General features: G+C 44.4%; 1 protein-coding gene across 1 annotated transcript; it reads left to right on the top strand.

Moving 5' to 3' along the window:
* Nucleotides 1-5,257: 5,257 nt before the first annotated feature.
* sp7 (Sp7 transcription factor) lies at nucleotides 5,258-10,023 on the top strand. The gene is made up of 2 exons (XM_083660588.1): nucleotides 5,258-5,353; nucleotides 7,068-10,023. Exons 1-2 carry the CDS (start codon nucleotides 5,318-5,320, stop codon nucleotides 8,406-8,408), a joined length of 1,377 nt encoding a protein of 458 aa, XP_083516714.1. The 5' UTR covers nucleotides 5,258-5,317; the 3' UTR covers nucleotides 8,409-10,023.
* The last annotated feature ends 14,842 nt before the right edge of the window (nucleotides 10,024-24,865 follow it).

The raw sequence follows: 24,865 nt of genomic DNA on the forward strand, positions 1-24,865 counted from the left end.
ATTCTGTCATTGTGTTACTTATGGATGGAATTATAGTGAAAATATAGTATTCCCCTTTTTGCTGGGGACCCCCCTGGAAGCCCCCTCAAGGACCGCTGGGGGTCCTCACACCCCACTTTGAGAACTACTGCTCTATCCAAAACCAATTGAACACACAGTGTCATCATCGCAAGCAAAACTAGTCACTGAAAGTGGTTTCTTTATCTGTAGAGCTGAACAACCAAGAGAGTCTCTTGCCATCATGAAGCTGGTCGACTAGTAAGTTAGCACGGAAAAGCTGACCACTGCTGAACGCTTTGGAGACATCCAGTAAGTTTTTGGCTTCCTCTTTCCTTGCCACAGTGAAAGAGTTTGCGAAAAAAAAAAAGAGAGAACAATTCTGCCAGCCATGACCAAAATTCACGAGACGTTGATGACAGCTATCCAGAGGTCTGCAGTAACCTTCATTATAATTTGTATTGGAAAGACTACAGGCATAATAAGCACGCTAAACAATTCAAGAACAAATTGTGACAAGATTGTGAAATTCTGTGAGCCTGCGTTCACCGCTATGTCAGGTAGTATATCGATGGCTCCAACAAAGTTGTCGCAAGTAATGATAATACTTATTGTACATATCAGATCGTGCTTGTACATATACTGTAGTTACATGCCTATTTTATTTTGGTAATCAAGAATTGAGTCCGCTCAGATTTGTTTATTCATATTGCCAAACTTTTATAGCACCAGTAAAGTTATCATTCAGACTATCCTGGCTGCCCACAAACTATCTGAGCTGGGCGACTCACTAGAAAATGTGATCGTCCTTGGAATATTAACAAATGAGGCAAGTACATGTATTTCTGGTCATTAATAGGGGGAAAGTATTCAAGCTAGGAGTAGCCTGGGTAAACCCATCCCCCACGTGACCTGCTCTCAGGCTTACCCTGCTCTCAGTCACTAGGAGTGTAGTGACTGAGAGCAGGTCTGAGAGCAGGTCACGTGGAGGCTGGGTTTACCCAGGCTAAGCTAGGAGACCCTTCAGAGAGGTGAGGTGATACAGGCCTAAACGGTATACTGTGCTAAGTTAGACACATCAGATCAGTGTTACGATACCATACAATAGCCTTTATTGATTGATTGAGGGTTGTCGTCGCCCAGAAAGCTGAGTAATAAAGGTGATACATTCTCATTCGAAATGTATGTGATCGACTGCCAAGTGGAACCACAGTCTTCCAGAACACGCTGATTTAAGACGCAACTAACTGATTCAAACTCAAGCTTTCTTTCTTTCTTTCTTTCTTTCTTTCTTTCTTTCTTTCTTTCTTTCTTTCTTTCTTTCTTTCTTTCTTTCTTTCTTTCTTTCTTTCTTTCTTTTCTTTAGCAATATTTGCTGATATTTCAGATGCCACTGAAAAGGGGACTGGACACCAACAACTGCCATTAGTTGCATTCAAACCCATTTTACAGTAAATTGACCTTACTCTAGAAAAGGTCCAACTTCTTGCAGTAACCAAACAACTTGTCGATCACTGCATACCCAGATAAGATAAGATAAGATAAGGACTGCTAGAGATACTGCTCCATTCATTCATTGCAAAAACCTGGATCTACTAATACATGCGATAACTGTCATATGGACAATATGAACCATATAATCAGCTGTGTGGAGCGTAATTGTGCCCACCCAACACCCCAATGTTAATCAAGCCTGCAGTCCCTACTGTATCTACCCAAAGACCTAAACCGCAATGAGCAGAAAATAGTAAATGGAGCAGAGAAAGCTTTTTGAAGGGGCTGTTAAGCTCTTAACACACAATCTCTAATTATAGATCTCACTTTGCTCTCTTTTGAAGACAACTGTAAATGGGGAACACGCCAAAAATTTAGATTACTACAACTCTTATAAAACGGGGGAAACGCGGCCCGTGCGGACCGCTTAGCAACGGTATCGAGCTTTTACCTCCCCTCTCATTTGACTTTAATGTAAAAACATGAAACATTAATGAACGCTAAGAAGAAAAGGAAACCTTAACTTAAAGGCTTACACCCAGAAGAGGCCATGTGCCAAATGAGAGGGGAAGGAAATGCCTCAGAATGTGTGAAGAGCCTGCCACGTATATATGACAGATTCACATCACATGTGTCTGTGAGGGTTTTGGCACCACCGTATTTCTATATCTCCATAACTGAACTCATGGTGGGTTTTGGCACCACCGTATTTGTATATCTCCATAACTGAACTCATGGTGGATTTCTGAGATGGATACAACATTTTGCCTCATTTATTTCTAAGTAGCACCCCAGCTTTTCTTTCAGGATGATCATTCTGCAGCCTTAAAATAGATAGATAGATAGATAGATAGATAGACAGACAGACAGACAGACAGACAGATAGATGGATGGATGGATAGATAGATGGATAGATAGATAGATAGATAGATAGATAGATACTGTAGATACTGTAGATAGATAGATAGATGGATAGATAGATAGATAGATAGATAGATAGATAGATGGAGAGATAGATAGATAGATGGATAGATAGATACTGTAGATAGATAGATAGATAGATAGACAGATAGATAGATAGATACTGTAGATAGATAGATAGATAGATAGACAGACGGATAGATGGATGGATGGTTAGATAGATAGATAGATAGATAGATAGATAGATGGATGGATACTGTAGATAGATAGATGAATAGATAGATAGATAGATAGATAGATAAATAAATACTGTGGATAGATAGATAGATAGATAGATAGACAGATAGATAGATACTGTGTAGATAGATAGATAGATAGATAGATAGTGTCGTCACAATAGATAGATAGATAGATACTGTAGATAGATAGATAGATAGATACTGTAGATAGATAGATAGATAGATAGATAGATAGATAGATAGATAGATAGAAAGATAGATAGATAGATAGATAGATAGATAGATAGGTAGATAGATAGATAGATAGATAGATAGATAGGTAGATAGATAGATAGATAGATAGATAGATAGATAGATAGATAGATAGATAGATAGATAGATAGATAGATAGGGACTATCAGGAGGTGTTGTCATGTTCTGTGAAACATTGCCCTGACTTTTTGGTTGATACGGCTCTGAGTACAGTACAATGCCGTAGCAGTGTGTGAGTGTAAACTATGTGCATGTAGCAGCAGTCTTTGTTCTTCTGCTCACACCCCTTTGGAATAAGAAAATAAAGCGATGAAGGTCAGTTGGAGAGCAGACTGCCAAATATAGCCGCTGTGTTCATGTGAGGGCCAGACTCTCCAGAACGACAAGCCCAGCTCTGACCATGCCCTGTAATTGAGGAGAAAATAAGGACAGAAATTATATGTTTATTTTTGACAACAATTTTAATCTTCTGTACTCTCCTTCAGAAAAAGAGACGCCCACAGAAGGCGCTGAGAATCAGGCTTACTCAAGACTGGAAGCTAAGAAAGCTTTCAATAAAGCTTTGCCAATAAAGGAAATCAATCAACCTTCCACCTATAAGAAGCTCGACTGGTAATCATTGGTAAAGACAAAAATCTTTATTGAGGATTTGTTCAGATGCAACTTCATTCCGCATGCATCATACAGTTGGCATAATGAGAGAATATTGAGTCACTTCAAAGTTATGGAAAAACTGCCTATTTTGGACACTGAGTTACAGACATCATCTCCGCTTTCCAAATACCATAAGATATTATTTCTTCATGTGTTACTTTTCTATGAAACAAAGATGGCCTGGTTGCTGCTGTTCATACAATGCACCAACTAGGAAGTACAGATATAGCAGAACATATTTTATTGTATTCCAGTATACCTTATAACTGCTTTCCCTTAAAATACCTTCAACTAAGTTTGATACTATGATGTGTACTCTGAAACTACTAGTATCATTATACTACTATTTAGGTCACAAACTCCAAATAAAAGGTGGGTGAACTGAGTTGGGTTTACCCTCCTATTCCTGACTGTCAGCATACTAATCATTCTATGGAGAAAATCTAAATGTAAATAATTCTCCCGAATGATTTGATACATTTTAAACACAAATCAATATAGAGTTATGATACATAATTTCCAAATACCTATTATATCTTCTATAGACCAATAACATTTGGTGAGACACTAGTGTCATTTAGCCAACATGCAGGCCATTTGAGGAATGTTAAAATGTGTTAGAAATGAGCAAAATTAGTTTTATAGTTACTCTGTTTAGAGATTACGAGATAGATTATTTTTGAGACAACATTAATATCTACACAGAGATCTGGGTGGCTGTTTTGAAATATCAGTTTACAAGTCTTTGGCAAGACTTTTATTTTTGCCATTTCAAAAGTTCCGTTAACTTTCACCCCTCATTTCTATCTCTTTCTATCAAAGTCTCGCTCGAGGAAAAGAGGTTCCGAGTCTAACGTCGTTTGAATTCATTTTATTTGATGTGATAATCTCTTCTTTATTTTATTTAATGACATGATCCTTTCATTCTTTGCTTGTCTCTGTAGTTCAGTCTTTTAAACCATCGGCTAATGTCTAAAAAGCCAGTTAAATGCATTTAAGCATATTGGAAACAGAGAGAGGGCTGAAACCAGAATAATAAAATCTCCAATGAAAACCACAGACTCGCTCAGCTTAATTTTTTGATTTATGTGGCGCGGGCAGAGGCTACATGTTCTTTTGTTATTGTTCCCCTCTCAGAGGAAACCGGGTGAAAGCAGCTCTATATTTTTTCACTTCCAATCTTATTTACAGTGCGGCTATTACTTATACGACTGAGGAAAGGAAAAGAGGAAAAAACGTATAGGACTCCGGATCAGGAATCTGCAGTCTTTGAGCTCCTAGATTACTCCTAGATATGCCTAATAGCTAAATGCACCATGTCAAAATCCATCAATTGTGTTTATGGACAGCAGTGCTGGAGCTCCATGCTGCTAAATGTGGCTGAATACTTCAGACTCCTATGCACTGAGATAATCCCAGTGGAAAAAAAATGCCAGTGAAATTGCAATAATGGCCACACGGTGATTGATGAGTAACCCATTCATACATTTATCTTGAAAAATGATTCGACACTCTCTCAATCTGGGGAGGTGGGACGTCCTCCCATCCACCAATCTCCATCCGTTTCCCTCCCTCTCTCCGTTTTTATTGCTTCTAGTGAGTCTTCAAAGAGCCCATAGCCTATAATTAGGGGGCGGGCTCCCCGTCTCTCAAAACACTTCCCCGCGTTAGTGCCCAAGTTCTTCCAAACTGTCCCGGGACAGAGAGCTGCGCTTCTCCCCACTCCCCCTCAGCTTCCTTTAGGATTTTGTTTCTCAGGGATGGCTGCATCTATTCTGGAGGTAGGGAATGTAATTGTAAGTATTTCTTTTTAAATACTTTTTGTTCATATTTAAACCAACTTTTATGATGCAAATGCAAATTCCAGCTAGAGTCAATTCCGATGTTATTTGTAAAACTTGAAGAGAAGAAACCCATGCTTTTTGGCAGTTGAAGATGTTGGTGGTTGAAAATGATATCACTGAATATAAATCTGTGACATAACAGGAAATTGAAAATTATAATCTGGGACGAAGAATGCTTTATGGTTTTAGTGGTAGGTTATATGGAGTCATAGCCTAAAGCATGAGCTGTCTGACAAGAGTTTGGCTCAGAAGCCAGCTACCACATATGATGAAGCAGTAAATCCAGATAATATTCCCGTAGGCTTAAGTTACTCGTTATATCTCTGAGAAAATTGTTGATGCTTTTTTAATCACAATTTAACTCCAGTGGCAACAATATTCAACAATATAGTGAAGTAGTGGGCAGCAAGACACTGAAAAGATAGCAAACATCACAAGAGTAGTAAAGTCACTTCAGGATTGTCATCAAGCATTAGCTATGCCATTAACCTGGTAACCTGGAGCTTAAGCAACGGGATGGGCTGAGTTGACCCCAGGCACTTGTTGGAACAGAGGGAGATAACCACTAATCACCTCTGGGAAGTCTGCATGGAAAGACTATGGTCTATGTAACGTGGACACTGGAGACTGGAAGACTAGGATGAAAAAGAATAGCTATCCAATACACATTTTTAAAAGGACACTAAACAAATATCACATAAATCCCCATGGGAATATTATAAGCACATTACAGCGATACTACAGGAGATAACAAATACCGCACAGTACAATGACAAAGTTGTGATCAACTCACCTTTGAGCATCATAGAGACGCTACATGAATATTATAATGATTTTGGTTACATACTATATCTAACTGTGCAGTGTGTGTGGTCAAATATAAACAGAGACGATATGGACTAGCTGATGTTGGCCTATGGTGGTACTGACAAAATCAAACCCCTATACTCTCTGTGCTTAGCTTTAGGCTCATGTTATGAGTGTTTGCAGGAAGCAACATGTCATAATGTAACTAACATGATGATTAACAGAGACATTGGTAACATCAAAACCAGTAAGGGGAAAAAAACAAAACAGAAACGGGACAATGGCGAGACGCTTATGACACAATGTGCTATTGTGGCTGGGCATAAACTTAGCATGTCTAACCATCTCCGGTGCCATGGTGACCACTGGGGGGGGGGGGGGGGGGCATGTTTGGGGAGATATCTATGTCTGGTATAACTACATCGTGAACAATGTGTGCAATACCTAGATACATCACACATATATACCTATATGTATGCCGTGCCTTACTGTAACAAGGGGACTGTGGAGAGTTTTTCATATCGCTTCGAAACAAACGTCGTAAATCTCAGCAGAAAGGAATATAGCCCGTTATAGAAAGTGGTTTAAGTGAAACAAAAGAGCGAGGAGATTCCGTCTATGCTGAGCAGAGCAGAACTTTCACAAGCGTAAACACACACTGCTTCAAATTGCCCTGACCACTTAGAAAATGGAGAGAGAGCAGGGAAAGCCATCGGTGGCAGTCAGACATACGTTTTTTATTAGAGTTGACACTGACAGAAGCAGCAGCAGCAAGCAGCCATTTCCTGTAGACAGACAGACAGACAGTCTCATTTTCTCTCTCTCTCTCTCTCTCTCTCTCTCCACGCGTCTTCCCCAGGAAGAAGCACGCTATGGCTCCAGTCCTCTGGCTATGTTGACCGCTACCTGTAACAAGTTTGGCAGCACCAGCCCCATCAGGGATTCCGCGACACCCGGTAAGACCGGCAGCAACACTCTCGTAAAGAAGCCCTACGCCATGACCTCTGACCTTCAGACGGCTAAGAACGGACGGAGCGCAGACGGCAGTGGCCTGGCGGACTCCTACACCGGCTCCTTCACCACAGCAGGAGGTGGGGGGATGCTCACCCCCACTGGAAGCCCCCCTCCGTCAGCAGGGGGCTACGCTGCAGAGTATAATCCTTTCTCCCACTCCTTCCAGACCTCGGTCTCCCAGGACCAGTCTCTCCTGGTGTCCAAGGCCCACGCTACGGCCGACTGCCTCACTAGCGTCTACACCTCCCTGGACATGACGCACCCATACGGCTCCTGGTATAAGGCCGGTATCCACCCTGGCATCACCGCTTCCCAGGCTAACGCCACGTCCTCCTGGTGGGACGTCCACCCCAACTCCAACTGGCTGTCGGCGACCCAGCCCCAGGCGGACGGAGGTCTCCAGGCCTCCCTGCAGCCCGTGGCGCCCCAGGCCTCCCTGAGCCCGCAGCTGCCCAGCTACAGCACCGACTTCACGCAGCTCAACTCGGCGCCTTACCCCTCCGTGGGCCTGGGCTCCTCCTCGCACCTCCTGCAGCCCAACCAGCACATGCTGCCCCAGGACATGTACAAGCCCAAGCCTGTGACCGGCGCGGGGATGATCGAGAACCCCATGGGCCTGAAGCCCGCGAGGGGATCAGGGGGCTACGGCGGAGGCGGCACGCCCACCAGGTCCTCCTGCGACTGCCCCAACTGCCAGGAGCTGGAGAGGTTGGGAGCCTCGGCCGCGTCCCTGAGGAAGAAGCCGGTGCACAGCTGCCACATCCCCGGCTGCGGGAAGGTCTACGGCAAGGCCTCCCACCTCAAGGCCCACCTGCGCTGGCACACCGGCGAGCGGCCCTTCGTCTGCAACTGGCTGTTCTGCGGCAAGCGTTTCACCCGCTCCGACGAACTGGAGAGGCACGTGCGCACGCACACGCGGGAGAAGAAGTTCACCTGTCTGCTGTGCAACAAGCGCTTCACGCGCAGCGACCATCTCTCCAAGCACCAGAAGACCCACGCGGAGTCCGCGCTGCAGGGGAAAGGTGTGCCCGGGGAGGGGGACACGGATCCGAGGAACGAAGAGACCGCAGACCTTAACAACAGCGCCGTGCCCACCAACTCTGTCCCCGACACGATCACCAACGGAGACGAGAAGACTGGCCCACCTAACGGAGTGGAGAATAGCAGTGGATTGTTGGAGATCTGACTGCATTGTTCTAAGCGTTGCTATTTTGAGGCATGGCTGGGTTAGTGTTTTGTGGCGATCAGTTTGCCATAAATAAATAAAACACACTATTTTGTTTCAAGACACGCTTGCTAAGGATACAACGGAGCATGTCAGAACAGACTCTTATGTTAAATGACTAAGCACGTTGCAGGTAGCAATCACTTCTCTTTCTGTGGACGACACACACGCAAATATGAACAAGCTTGCAATAATATGCAAATGCTGGCGTGCATGCAGGCAAACACACAGACACAAATACACAAAAGAAGCAAACATGCAAGCAGCAAATACACAAATGCACACACACACACACACACACGCAGGCACACACACACACACACACACACACGCAGGCACACACACATGCAGGCACACACACACGCAGGCACACATGCACTGTGAGGAAATGTGCAAGCATACAAAAAAGCATACACAAATACAGACATGCAAGCACGCGCATGTGCACGCACGCGAGCACGCGAGCACGCACGCACACACACACAAACACACACACACACACACACACACACACACACACACGCACGCACGCACGCACACACACACACACACACACACACACACACACACACACACACACACGTAAACACTCTTGCACACATATAGTTGCCTACACACAGTTTCTGCATTTCAAATGAGACAAACCACTGGGGAAATTTAATCTGCAAAAGCAGAAGGAAAAGAGCTATGAAGCCGCAAAAGGAAAGTAGTTTTAGGAGGAGAGTTATGGTTAGGAGATGGAGTTGATGGAGCATTGCATGCCTAGAGAAAAATCTGATTTACAGCCGTACTTTGATACTTATTCATTATTCTTGAAACAATCAATGGACAGTCTTACATACTGCTTCTTGTTGCCAAAGAAAATTGATGTAAAAGTTTTGCATCTCACAAATGTGCCTGTTTGCTTCTTACTATGTCTAATTTAATTTCATATTTACATAAATAACCTAATTTATGTCTTAAATTATACACATGAAAGATTATCTTGCATCATGCAGGAAATATGATACCTGAAAAATTGTAAGATGGTTGAAGCTGGCCCCCAAAAATTGATTAAATTAAGACTTTTTTCTATTTATTGTTATAAGGTGGAGTTGGGGCTATGTGTTTGCAGATTTATTTATAGATACTGAAGTTAGATGTGTGTAAACTATTTCTATATAACCTTTGAATTGTGAAATCTTCCACACCTGGCAAAGTAATGGTTAATAAGGGTTTCTCCTTGTTTGTACATACTATGCATTTCCAACAATAGAGATATTGTTAGGTGTGTTATTTTTCTACATTTTTTTATGTATTTTCTATATTTTTAGAAGTCTGTAACTTTCCACAATGAAAGGATGTCTATGTTGCTTCAAAGAGACCTAAAAGTGACAGCTTCAATTGTTGTCGATCATTTTGCTCATGGTAGAACTGAACGTTAGATGTTTGCTGATTTGGATGTGAAATGAGTGTATAAGATAATGTAAATAGTGATAAAGCATGAACCTGGTAAAGATGTAGTACGCGTTGTAAGTCTCACGGTGTGGAATCACGACACTTCTCTTTTTTCATGGTGCTTTCAAAAGTAAATACGTTCCAATTGAATTCCCTTCACTGGTGTTATTTTATATACGATGGTTTTCAAAGGCATCGGGCCTAAGAGCAAATATTGTATGGAAAAGCAATCCTCCTTCAACATGCAGAAAATGAAAAGCAGTTGTTCAGTCACGGTTAAAGGAACACTCCGCCCATTTTCAACCAGCTTTGTATCATTAGAACATCAGTAGTATATCAGAAAACTGTAAACGGTTTTGAAGTCTGTCATTTAATTTGACAGTTATTGAGTGTTAAAGTGCTCAAATTAATAACTCAAATGAATAACTCATTAACTCAAATCAACTCTCAATAACTGTCAAACTATTCATCATTCATCTATTCTGACAGTTATTGAGAGTTCATTTGAGTTAATGAGTTATTAATTTGAATTAGTGTGGACCAGTGATGTCACTGGTCCACACTTTAACACTCAATAACTGTCAAATTAAATGACAGACTTCAAAACCGTTAACAGTTTTCTGATATACTACTGATGTTCTAATGATACAAAGCTGGTTGAAAATGGGCAGAGTGTTCCTTTAAGTTCAGGCCTCCACGACACGACGCCATCCCCTCCTTGCTCACCTCTCCTCACTCTCTCTCCTCGCTCTCTCTCTCTCTCTCTCTCTCTTCATATCTTACTATATTTCCACCTCAATATGGCCGACCAAATACTTTCATTATCTCCTGCAGCACAAACAAAGCCGTCCACTGAGGTGAAGCCTTGGTTCCACACAATGACCCCCTTTCAGAGGAGCCACTGTAGTTACACTCCAGACAATTACTCCACTCTCCAGCTTGAGAGGGGTAATTACTGCTCGCGATGCTGCAGCAGAGTCAGGAGAGGAGAGGAGAGGGGATTAAGGGGGGAAGAAGGGGGGGGGCACGGTTGTATTGTTTATTGAGGGAGGCGGTCAGACAAAGGGCCCCAATTAAAAGCAAAATGCAGGACGAAAGACATGGTGTGGTGGGGGTAGGCTACTAATGCCGAGGAGAGGGCTGGGTCTGCTGACCACCATGCAGGCAAACGTTCTATTCGGACCAGAGATGTTGCATCAGGGACTGTCCTGCTGCTACTGCGCATGCTGCTTTCTCCTTCGTGTTTGTTGGTGAGTTTGAATCGCAAACAGGTGGCTGTCGGATCTCTTTCTGCCTAGTTTCCTGTCGGTTCACAGCAGCTATTAGGACAGGTTCATAAAAATACTTGAGGTGGCGGGGATTCTCCATAAAAAAAAAGAGAGATCAACCTACAAGGGAGGACTTTAGCGAGGCCAGCAGCAGATGGGTGGTGTAACTGTAAAGAGAACCTGACAATGAAATGACTCAACCTCCAAGGAGTGCACGGTTCTAACACGAACCCTCACTGTGACGTTTTAGATGGACAGCATGTGTTCAGTCAAAGATTAAAACCCTTCCCCACTCTGTAGAAGCAGTGTACTATAGCAAGAAAGACACTTGCAATGAGGTCAATAAGAAAAATGTATATATACATAGTGGAAAAGTAAAGATTTGCATGAGAGAGCTGTAACCGAAGGAACACCCCACGAGCTACCAGCTCTCCTGTTGTAACATTTACACTTCCCAGGCTGCATGGTTCTAATTTAGGGCTTCTAATGAGCTGTAGTTGAGGTCAATTTATATAAAACGTCCCGGGGCCCGACTCTGTCATCAGGGGCCCGACATGTTTACGGTGGTCTGAAGTGGGCGCGCGGTCGAGTCCACGACATAAAAGACGAGGGGGGGTGTGGGGGGGGGGTTATGGGTAGGGTGTGTCAGTCCAGTGAGCAAAGGGTGGGGGGTAAAGGAGACGGTCAGTGGCTTTTAAAACCTCTGTTGCTACTGCTGCCTTTTTTAAATACACTCCCTCAGCAGTGGTGGTGGGATAACCTTAAACTTTATTTTTACTTCTTTTATTTAGAAAGCCAGGAAACATTAAGTGTTGCTTCAAATAAGGTCATAAAAAAAGATAAATATACATGCCGCGTGACACATAAGGGCAAAGCCGGAATCTGGACAATCTGTTCCATATGCTTTGCCCACTCTCGGCCCCCTGTAACTCCACTCGGAGCAAAATGTATATGGTTCATATCGCTACACGGACGGCACGGTGGCTCAGTGGTTAACACTGTTGCCTCACAGCAAGAAGGTCCCGGGTTCGAACCCCGGTCTGTCCCAGGTCCTTTCTGTGTGGAGTTTGCATGTTCTCCCCGTGTCCGTGTGGGTTTTCTCCGGGTGCTCCGGTTTCCTCCCACCATCAAGAAAGACATGTATGTTAGGGTTAATACTCCTGTCAGTGCCCCTGGCCAAGGTACTGGCAAAAGAACTGGAGTTGGTCCCCGGGCGCTGCACAGTGGCTGCCCACTGCTCGTAGTTCTAGGAAGGTTCCTAGTAGAGGATGGGTCAAATGCAGAGGATGAATTTCCCCAAGGGGATAAATAAAGGATAACTTAACTTAACTTAACTTAACACTTCACATCGTTCAAAATGTATATGGTTCATATCGCTACACTTCACATCATTCAACACATCACACACCGAGTGCTGTGCGTAGTTTGAACGATCACAAATCTAAACGGTAGATCTCTGATTTGTCTAGACCACCTAGACACCTAGACCTTTTTTTTCTGTTGCTTTCTTTTGTATAAGATGTCTTATACTGGTCTTCTCATGCAATTAATCCTTGCTTAGGCACTTTACTACTGTGCACTTTATGTCTGTTTGTGCACTTTGTTTGTTCCTGCACTTTAATAAGTGAGCTGGATGACTCGGGCCTTTATCCACAGATGTACCTGTCTCATTTTATTGTTTTATTCTCTTATTTGACCTTACTTACTTTTTAAACTTTTTTATTGTTTGTCTTTTTATATGCTCTTTTATGTTGTCATGACTTGTCATATATGTGTCTATGATTAAGCTCTTGCACCCCAATTCCAATGTAGTTTCGACTGCAAATGGTAAATAAACTGACTCTGACTCTGACTCTTCCAGAGAGTCCCACACAGCGACCTGTTAAAGCCATCACACAGCCCATTTACGAACCCAACTAACATGAAGTCATTTAAAAACATTCGCCGCCGAAGGAGTGTTTAGTTAAGCCGTAAGACTCGACGAGGAACACAAACTTGTGCATAATGAATGTCTCTGCGGAGTTTGAACTTTCCAAGACACTTGGATTAGGTTCCGTCCGTGCCCCCTCCAGCACAACACCACCGTCATCATCATGTGCTAAACCAAATGCTAATCAAGCTTCTTTTCCTGCTATTATCTGCTCCTAACTGAATAGTCGTGTGAGACAATGGAGCGCTCTGACACGGCCACAGGCATGAGGGGCCTGCTTCCCCCGAGCCCGTGGGTATCGGGAGGGATGTGTGTGTGTGTGTGTGTGTGTGTGTGTGTGTGTGTGTGTGTGTGTGTGCGTGTGTGTGTGTGTGTGTGTGTGTGTGTGTTTCGGTGGGTTGGGTTGGGTTGGGTTGGGGGCGGGGTTAAAGGCAGGACAAAAGCACAGGTGTCTGCAGGTGTGACTGAGGGTCTCTGTGGCGGAGGGAGTGGGGGGAGAAAGGGGGAAAGAATGTCGGCGTGCCCAGAGGCTCCGCACTCAGGCCGTGAGTAAAAACAAGATAAGGGTCTTTCGGGCAGAGGGGGGAAGACAAGCTGACCTGAGTGAACCATAATATGACCCCGGAGATCAGAAGAGGTCAGGTCAAATAAAACAGGACTTGAAGAGGAAAACACAACAGATAAGAGAGGACAAGAGGTGAAAAGGTCGAGCTCTCGTTGTAGATGTATTTGCTATTTTCTTAATCTTTTTTTAAAATCCATTGCTTCTGTCTGTCAGGCAAGGAAACTTCAATTTGCTCCAAGCAGATCAAAGTATAACGGCTGTGCTCGGCTGTTAGCCTACTTGTCTTAATTCATGTACAATACATTAATGTATGTGGGGGCGGCTGTAGCTCAGGAGGTAGAGCGGGTCGTCCTCTAAGCGCTTTGGATAAAAGAGGTCGGTGGTTCGATTCCCGGCTCCTCCAGTCTGCATGTCGAAGTGTCCTTGGGCAAGACACTGAACCCCAATTTGCCCCCGTTGGTGTGCCAGCACCCTGCGTGGTAACCTGCCGCCATCGGTGTGCGAATGGGTGAATGTACCTACTGAGTGTAATGCGCTTTGGATAAAAGCGCTATATAAATGCAGGCCATTTACCATGTATTGTGGCAAAATGTCTTTCATGCTATGTCACAGGTAAGGAAGGAGTCACTGGAGAAGCTCGTTGCAGTAACCTGTTGCTGCCGTGACACACCGGCTGCCGACAAGCCGAAGCGCAGTGGAACTCCCTTTCTCCATGCTTTGACACGTCTTGCTCCCCCTCCTTCCTCTGGTCTTCTCTCCTCTCTGCACAGTATCTGAATGATTAATAAATGACTGAAGCAGGAAGGACCACCCACTCCCCTTAAAAAAAAAAGTAGCGGTCCGTGTGCGTTTATCAGATTTGAAAACTTGGAGTGCCATTCATATTTTCAGCAGCGCTGTAACACTATCTGTGGTCACGGCCATTTATACTTCCTCCCTTGCTGCACGATGCACCAAATGCGCCACTAAATGAGGCCATTTTGTTTATAGGAACTGCGGGAGGGTTGTGGGTGACTCTGTGCCCCTTTAAAAAGATAATATGCTTCCCATTTAATGGCCTCCGGATGACAAATTGCTTCCAGGGCAAAATGAAGTGAAGAAAATTGTATGTGTGACATGTAAAAAGACACATCCACTCTACTTACCACGTTTGACATCCACGATTCAATTATACACACAATAGTAGGTGCAGTCAGAATTGATTGAATATCCATTTCTTCCTGCAAGTCTTTGATGCTTGGGTTCTTCAAACAAACGCTGTCAGTGAACACATTAGTCTGACTTTGCAGCTGAAAATGTTCACGTTTATTATATAATGACAACAGGTCCCAAACGACGACGACTAATGACAAATCGAACAGGTACGAATGTAAGGTCAAATGAGGGAATCTATAGTGAGAGAGCTGAGAGTGGTATGGCTTTTTTACATGTCAACCTCAGTGGAAAGTCTTATTCGTTGACAAGAGAAATGGGCCTACACACACCGTGACGGCACAGAGCTAATAGCTCTTGGAGATGGTCGGAAAAACACTTAGAAAATTGGTGCCCATTATAACCTAATACCCTTACAAATATATAGAGCACCCGTAAACTGTGCTTTCCTTTTGAAAATGCTTACTATCCTGATGGTATTCTGAGTGACACACGGCCCAAACCATCCTTTTTTTTCCACTTCTTTTTCTCAACTCAAGCCACTAAATACTTCCTTGGAACATTTAACGGGAATGGGATTCAAAAGAAACAGGGAGCCGTGAAGGGATGGCGAATAAGGAAACACAAAACCCTCCGGAAAAAAAAGGTAGAGAAAACACAATAAGATATAGACCTGCCACTAAAAAGTCCTTGTGGTTAGTTAGAGAAAAGAGAAACCGACCAAACAACAAACCAATCAGGATTTGGATCAAGTGAATGAGCAAATTGAAGTAGGGGGAAAGAATCAGGGAGGACAGAGAGGGGAGAGAGAGAGAGACAGCCAGAGAGACAGAGTCAAAATGAAGTTAAGAGAACTGAAGCGATTTGGGTTGGAAGCGGCCCGAGCAGGGAGCCAGGGCTGGCAGGGTTTTGGTGGAGGAGTGTGGTGGTTCAGAAGTCCTCCAGCGCGAGGCGCCAGCGTGTCCGGCGGGGGCCCTGACCATGAGCTGCCTCACCCCCCCGGAGCTGCACGGACCACAAACCCCCTCTCCCCCTTCACCACCAGCACCACCACCCATCCAACCCCAAACCCACTGGCAGGCAGCGCTTCACTGGAGCTGCTGCTGCTGCGCCATGTTTATTTAATATTCAGAAAGAAATTGAAATATCTTTGTGGGTTATAACACACATACATACACAATTACATATACACCCCCGTGCACACCCCGCGCGCACGCACGCGCATACATTCACACACACATTACCGCCGCAAAAAATATAAATAAATAAAGTCGAGTAATAATATTCTCTTGATCTACGGCCAAGAATAGAGTTAGAGAAAATCTTTTTCAAATGGTGTTTTCAGAAGCGTATGTGGGAGGAGCGTAAATGCCTGACACTGCATGTTGCCTAAGCAGGCGGCCATGTCTGAGTCTGACTCCCACAGAGGAGCCAGAGCTGAACAAAGTGGTTCACTTCCCATACGACAAGAACAGAGCAACTGTGAAGAAATAAGGCCACGTATTTCAAACGCACCGGGAGTTATGAATGTTGGTTCCATTGTGCATATAGAGGGATTCATATCTCCTGGAATCCCACACACACACACACACATACAGACACACACACACACACGCACACACACAAACACGCATGCACACACACACACGCACACACTGCAAGTTCCGTCAGTTAATGTATAAATGAGGTGTTTGAGTGTTTTATGTGCATGCAAGCCTTATCGTCTGCATATGCATGCATGAGTTTTTGTGTGGACGCACACAGACACACACGTGCACACGGCACGCACACACACGCACACGCACACGCACACACACACACACACACACACACACACACACATCCATAATGAGTCTCCGATCATTACAGAGCAATTCCATCAGACAGAAATCCCTTAAACAGCCTTGGTTTTGGACTTCATGCGATCCCCCTTCTGTCTCCTCTCTCCTCAACAGCCACCAACCACGGCTGCTGCCAAAAATAACACAGGAGCGCCACTCGAACCCGCGCCTCACCACAGCGCAGCCCGGCCGCAAGAGAGGGATCAAAACACACACAAAAAAGGAAACACATCATATTGTGGAAGGAGGGGAAAAAGAGCATTCATATAGCTCCACGCTTGAAGATATCTACTGATGATTTTGGCAACGAACGAACCACACATACTAATGCATTGGGCCAAGATAGGGAAAAAGGAGGGAGGGAATGTGTGTGTGCGTGTGTGCGTGTGTGCGTGTGTGTGCGTGCGTGCGTGCGTGTGTGCGCTATGAAGTATAACTGCTCAGACAGTATTCATTTCGGATCTCAGTCAGTCCGTAAATTTAACCGCTAGCCCAATAAAAACACTTACATTATCACGTTAAAAGGTCAATAAATTAGGGCCTTCAACCAACAAATGAAGGTCTGGCAAACTAGGCAAATTAGCGCTGAGAGTTTGAATAACGAGTAGGACGGGGGTAGGCCCTCCTCACAGATAAATCATGGTGTTGTGATTGTAGGTCTGGGAGTTCAAGTGGGAGAGACAGCCCTACTTATTGTCATGGCCGGATCACTTTGTGTTGCGTTTGGCAGGATGCGCTCCTCCACACCGACACACACCGTTGCCAGTGGATGAATGTGAAGTCATCGTGGATTCAACTTCTGTTTCAACATTGCGGCCGGGAGGGGTTTCAGGAGCAAAACCCATCCCGGGATTCATCGATCAACCACATCAGCAAAGGAAACGGGGGAAAAGGTGGAAAAAGCAGTGAAATATTTGACTCAAACAGAGGTGGTTTCCGAACTTGCGGTTCTAAAGATGTCGAGTCCTCGGGAAGCAAAACTCTACGGCGGAAATTGGGCCAAAATAAGCGGAGTTGTCAATTTCCAATTGTAACTATAGAAGGAAAATCATTAAATACGGCTTCCCCTTACTTTTTACTGGCCTAAATAATGAGTAACACGTGAAACACCCGCCGCACGCGCAACACAACAAACAGAAACAGACACCGCTCTGAAATTGGAGCTGCGGAGAAGACAATTGTAAGCCTGGCTGACATGGCAACAACATGGCAACAACATGGCAACGACAGGGCAAAAACAGGGCAAAAAAGTCTCACCCATGAGGAGCTCATAATGTGCCTGGGTCCAATTAAGCTAACTTTTAGCCTTAGAATGGATACTCAACTGAATGACTGATATTTGCCATGTTTCAATCTCAAATCATGGTGGAAATGACAGGTGCCAACAGCAAACCCCTGAGGCCCCGGAGGGACCGAGAACAGCCCCAGCAGAGAGGCCCTTGAGCAGGAAAAGACAGTGTGACCCACTGCCGCCCTCTAGAGGATCAGTTCAGTCATATCGAATAACACAGTATTACACTACCTGTCCAAAAATGCAACACACATCCGACTTGGGAAAATATGCCTACAAACAATTCGGCGCAACAAAAAAACGCTTCCAACTTCAATTATCTTACATTGAAAGCACTTTTAAATAATGAATTGGAATGTCATATCGAAGAAAACTTCTTGCATACTTGCACAATTAAATGCAGTTTCGCTTGAGTTTACGTTTTAAATGTTTGGATTCAAACAAGCAGAAATTATGCAGATGATGACTGGAGACTATGACTTTATTAAAAGTTTTTTTTCCCCTTGAACTTGATAAAATCATCTTCCCCCTGGAGTGTTTTAAATGGGCTCATTTGCATTTCACCTCAGACAAGACAGGATTCAAGATTCCAGATTCCAGATTCAAGACACTGCTTTCAAGTCTGAAATGTACCTCGATTTGCTAGAAAGATGAACAACATTTCATCTTTTCACCAACTAGGGTGTTGCTTGTTGTTGTTGACAGGTTGACTCTAGAGTACAGTATAGTAGTTGATGAATCAAAACAACCACAATCCAAGTCCGAAACACAACAGCCTTATGCTGTGAGCCTGTTAGAATTCAAAATATCAATACCAACACTTAACTAGCCTGTACTCCACTGTAGGCTACTGTACTGTAGTCAACATAGTGATGTCATCAAGCAGTGCAGTGCCCCAGAAGAGGGAGACAGAAAATGGTTGGTTAAACCAGTGGTTCTCAAATCTTTTCACATGAGGGACCCCTAAACTGACAAAGATTAGACCACAGACCCCCATTTGAAAGGATTTTGTCCCACGGGCCCCCATATGATAATAAGATTGATGCTTTTAGATGTTTTATTACAGAAAGTGTATAAAACCCATGACCAGTCATTGTGTTACTTATGAATGGAATTATAGCGAAAATAAATTATCCCCCTTTTGGCTGGGGACCCCCTGGAACCCCCTCAAGGACCCCTGGGTGTCCCCGGACCCCCATTTGAGAACCACTGGGTTAAACCATTCAGAAAAAAATCCTATTGTGTAAGCTAGAGTAATGTGTGCCTCCCGGTGTGATGGCATGTTGGTTTATGTCTCCTGTTCTTCTTATCCTTGACATTCTGTATGGTATATTTGATGTTATGTGTTACTGTATGTCATGTTTTTATAAGACCAGGGTCCATGATGGAAATAAGTGTTTACACTTTTTCATGTCATCCCTTGGATGTTGTCATTCTTTATCCAAAATAAAATCAATCAATCAATCTAACCAGAGAGACAGGCCCATGACGAACAGCGGAGCCACACTCAGGCAGTCCCAGATAGGGAGCGCTTGTAATTTACACCGGCGCGTGCTGAAACTGGCACAAGCGTAAATGTTTTTCTTTCTTCCTCCGTAAAAATGAATTTACCGGTTATGTAATCGGTGTCTGCCCCACCACTGTGTAACACTGGTAACACCAACTACTTCGGCAAGCCTACCGGTCCTACTTATAACCTCTGCAGGGAAGGTGGTATGACACCACTGTTGGTGTCACTCTGTCGACGTCTACGACATCATCAGTGTGTCATAAATCTGACATCACTTGTGTATGGATTTGGTGATGTCATCCAGCACCCCTGATGGCCATTTTGGTACCCTATGCACAATTGCTACGTGGTACCCTCCCTAGAAACACACACAAATGCAATCTGTTTTAAACTGAAGAAATATATTTTCATTATCAATGTTCCAAATAGAAAACCAGAACTATGAAAGAACAGTAAGGCCAAAAACCTCCTTACAATTATTTTTCAGTCCGAAAATAAATAATACAGAAATTAAGTGTGATACAGCACATGTAATATGGCTCAGTTTGCTAAGTTAATTTCATGTCCAGTAACACATAATAACATAAGGGTAACCCAGGTTATTTTCTGTTGGACAAATTATAGATGTTCACTAAACGCCTTACAGCGTCTGATATTTACCATGCTCCCTAAACGCCTTGTGCAGGCTACACTGAGGGTAATGTGAGTTTGTTGTGTCCAGTTGCATCGCATGTAGTTTTAGACAAGGGGATCCACAACTTTCTTTTAAGGGCACCGTGGCCAGTTCAAAACAGGGAATGCCAAACTGGCCTTGTAGTTAATTTTAGAAGGGGCATTACAGCCAAACTGCAGGGCATCCACGGCACTGTCCATTTGATCATGGTATAATTCTTGCCTGGGATAATGACCCTCGCAGCACTTGGTGCCCTACACACAGCGCATATGATGCGCGTGTACCTAGCGTTGGCGCTGATGTCATCAGTGATGTCACCAGTGAGATCAGTGATTAAGTGCTGGAGTGATCACCAATTATATGCAGAAGTGATCAGATCAGACATTATGACATCATTATGATGTATGATGTAATAAATCGTTCCCTGCAGAGGCAATAAGTAGGACCAGTTCGAACATTCCAAATCTGAGGCATTTCACTTTTTGGCACGATGGAGATCATGGCGATGGACCTGGAGGTTCACGGTGAGGAGGAAGTGGCGGTGGCGAGACCCGAGCCGGTGGTCGTGCGCGTGTGGGTGTGCGTGCTTGCGTGCCTGCGTGCGTGCGTGTGTGTGTGCTATGAACCAAGCCCCCAGGAATAGCGCTGGGCTTTGAAGCCATTTGAACATGCTGGCGAAGCTCTGTAATGCAAGTCACGTGACGCAATGCAGCCCAGAAAGGAAAATTCCCATCCACTTGCATGGGGACTCCGGCAGCTGTTAAACCCAGGGGAATTTTTTCCAGGTGTCACTCAAAGTATAAAACGACTCTTTTAATTATCAACTAATTTTTTATGGGGCATTTTTTTCTTCAGAAGCCACTAAGAGCCGTATACGGGGGTATTTTCTTCTTGTAATACAATCCATGGGTGGGAGGGGTGGGAGACGTCATGGAACACGTCATGGCACACATGCGCACTTCGCCTTGGGCTGCATAGTCAGGAAGTAAAACCAGGAAGAAAAAGCCCCCATGATGGGGGCTTTTTTTGCCCCCATTTTGGCCCCATTTTGTGTCTAAGATGCAAGCAAAACTAAAATGGCAAAAATGAAAATGGCTAATTTGCCTATTCAAAGCAGAAGTTTACTATGGTATTTATTTTATAGGCTACTATTCAAAGCAGACCTTCAAAACAGGAAACCCAGAGATATTACTCTTGGGGTTGATGCAGGTTGATAGGATTTTCTCACAGGGCTTTCTGAGGAGAAAGATAATTATTGCCTCAAATATCAGATTAAGACAAGATGAAAAAAGTTGTGCTATAAGAACAATCTAACTGTGTTAGTTTTGCTAAGAAGTTTTGATGGAGAAAAATTAGTTAAAACATTGTTAATTTACCCTTTTACCGAAATCATGTTGTAGCGGCACGCTGAGCTGCATGCAGGCACAATTAAATGCTTTTTCTGAAGAGTTTCGCTTGAGTTTACGTTTAAATCTGTTTGGATTCAAACAAGCAGAAATTATGCAGATGATGACTGGAGACTTTTTTTCCCTTGAACTTGATAAAATCATCTTCCCCCTGGAGTGTTTCAAATGGGCTCATTTGCATTTCACCTCAGACAAGACAGGACACTGCTTTCAAGTCTGAAATGTACCTAGATTTGCTAGAAAGATGAACAACATTTCATCTTTTCACCAACTAGGGTGCTGCTTGTTGTTGTTGACAGGTTGACTCTAGAGTACAGTATAGTAGTTGATGAATCAAAACAACCACAATCCAAGTCAGAAACACAACAGCATTATGCTGTGAGCCTGTTAGAATTCAAAATATTAATACCAACACTTAACTAGCCTGTACTCCACTGTATGCTACTGTACTGTAGTCAACCTAGTGATGTCATCAAGCAGTGCCCCAGTTGGCGAAAAGGTGAATGTTGTTCAAGATCAAGTCACCGTTCAGTCACCAATCTTGAAGCGGGTGGACCCAGCTTCTAGTTCATCGTGGAGGTAGATGCCTCCAACTGGCAACCAAATGGCCTGGGAGCGATCCTGTCACAGCGCGGTTGTCAACAGATTGGAAAGTGCACCCCTGCTCCTTCATCTCCCGAGCCCTCATCCCCACAGAGAATTACGATGTGGGGAATCAGGAAGTGCTGGCGGTGGTCTGGGCATTAGAAGAATGGAGGCGCTGGTTGGAAGGATCCGAGCATCCATTTATCATCTCGACAGACCACAAGAACGTAACATATCTTCAGACAGCTAAACAGCTGAATTCACACCAAGCCAGATGGGCTTTATTTCTCAGTGGATTTGATTTCACCATGACATATCCACGGTCCAAGAACACCAAGCCTTGATGCCCGGGAGACCAGGAAGAAGACTCAGAGAAGACCATAGTACCCCCCCACCACTGTCGTCGCAGCACTCACCTGGGAGATTGAGGGGGCCATCCCGGACGCCCAGCGGACCCGACCAGATCCCGGGGCTCGACCCCCTGGCCGGCTGTTTGTGCCATATATACGGTGCGTTCTCGGGTGTTGGAATGGAGCCACACCTCTCGGCAGCCCCGGGATAAGCCGAACTCGGGAGGGTGTCCACCCGCTATGCCGACCACCCGCAATGCCGACCTTAGGTTTAGGCGTGGGGGGGGGGGGGAGAGGTTAGGTTTTGGGTTAGGGTCTGGGGGAGGTTAGGTTTAGGCGTGGGGGTGGGAGAGGTTAGGTTTTGGGTTAGGGTCTGGGGGAGGTTAGGTTTAGGCATGGGGGCTGGGAGAGGGGAGGTCGGAACAGCGAGAGGTCGGAACAGCGACATGGAACCCTCGGGAGTCCGACGCCACTTCTGGTGGCCCACTATATGGAGGCGGACACCCGGGAATATGTAACTGCCTGCCAGGTCTGTTGCCAGCAATAAATATTCTTCGCAGCCCATGCCACCACATCCTTGGTCGCACATAGCGGTGGATTTCATAACCGGGCTGCGGCGAGGCGAGCACCGAACCGGAGCTGGAGGTCAAGAGGTGGGACAAGGCTGCCGTGGTGGAGCTGAAGAGGGAGACAGAAAATGGTTGGTTAAAACCATTCAGAAAGAAATCCTATTGTGTAAGCTAGAGTAAAGTGTGCCTTCCGGTGTGATGGCATGTTGGTTTATGTCTCCTGTTCTTCTTATCCTTGACATTCTGTATGGTTTATTTGATGTTATGTGTTACTGTATGTTTTTATAAGACCAGGGGTCCATGATGGAAATAAGTGTTTACACTTTTTCATGTCATCCCTTGGATGTTGTCATTCTTTATCCAAAATAAAATCAATCAATCAATCTAACCAGAGAGATAGGCCTATGACGAACAGCGGAGCCACACTCAGGCAGTCCCAGATAGGGAGCGCTTGTAATTTACACCAGCGCATGCTGAAACTGGCACAAGCGTAAATGTTTTTCTTTCTTCCTCCGTAAAAATGAATTTACCGGTTATGTAATCGGTGTCTGCCCCACCACATGGTAACACTGGTAACACCAACTACTTCGGCAAGCCTACCGGTCCTACTTATAACCTCTGCAGGGAAGGTGGTATGACACCACTGTTGGTGTCACTCTGTCTACGTCTACGACATCATCAGTGTGTCATAAATCTGACATCACTTGTGTATGGATTTGGTGATGTCATCCAGCACCCCTGATGGCCATTTTGGTACCCTATGCACAATTGCTACGTGGTACCCTCCCTAGAAACACACACAAATGCAATCTGTTTTAAACTGAAGAAATATATTTTCATTATCAATGTTCCAAATAGAAAACCAGAACTATGAAAGAACAGTAAGGCCAAAAACCTCCTTACAATTATTTTTCAGTCCGAAAATAAATAATACAGAAATTAAGTGTGATACAGCACATGTAATATGGCTCAGTTTGCTAAGTTAATGTCATGTCCAGTAACACATAATAACATAAGGGTAACCCAGGTTATTTTCTGTTGGACAAATTATAGATGTTCACTAAACGCCTTACAGCGTCTGATATTTACCATGCTCCCTAAACGCCTTGTGCAGGCTACACTGAGGGTAATGTGAGTTTGTTGTGTCCAGTTGCATCGCATGTAGTTTTAGACAAGGGGATCCACAACTTTCTTTTAAGGGCACCATGGCCAGTTCAAAACAGGGAATGCCAAACTGGCCTTGTAGTTAATTTTAGAAGGGGCATTACAGCCAAACTGCAGGGCATCCACGGCACTGTCCATCTGATCATGGTATAATTCTTGCCTGGGATAATGACCCTCGCAGCACTTGGTGCCCTACACACAGCGCATTATATGATGCGCATGTACCTAGCGTTGGCGCTGATGTCATCAGTGATGTCACCAGTGAGATCAGTGATTAAGTGCTGGAGTGATCACCAATTATATGCAGAAGTGATCAGATCAGACATTATGACATCATTATGATGTATGATGTAATAAATCGTTCCCTGCAGAAGCAATAAGTAGGACCAGTTCGAACATTCCAAATCTGAGGCATTTCACTTTTTGGCACGATGGAGATCACGGCGATGGAGGTCACACACAACACAAAGAGAGAGAGAAAGATAGAGTCTACTGCCTTCTATGAACATACACCCTGGCTGGACCTGGAGGTTCACGGTGAGGAGGAAGTGGCGGTGGCGAGACCCGAGCCGGTGGTCGAGAAGGAAGCTGAGGCTGCCATGGTGGAGCTGAAGACGGAAATGACGCTGGAGGCGGAGCAACAAGAGCTGAAACTGGTAAGCACATTGACCAACAAA

This window comes from Poromitra crassiceps (assembly GCF_964638095.1).
Source record: "Poromitra crassiceps genome assembly, chromosome: 25".
Taxonomy (NCBI): Eukaryota; Metazoa; Chordata; class Actinopteri; order Beryciformes; family Melamphaidae; genus Poromitra; species Poromitra crassiceps.

What these genes read in the sequence shown, in the direction of transcription:
- sp7 (XM_083660588.1), top strand. Translation starts at nt 5,318, where the DNA reads ATGGCTGCATCTATTCTGGAGGTAGGGAATGTAATT. An exon ending in TGGAGGTAGGGAATGTAATT is followed by an intron (nt 5,354 to 7,067) that starts GTAAGTATTTCT and finishes CGTCTTCCCCAG; the next exon opens with GAAGAAGCACGCTATGGCTC.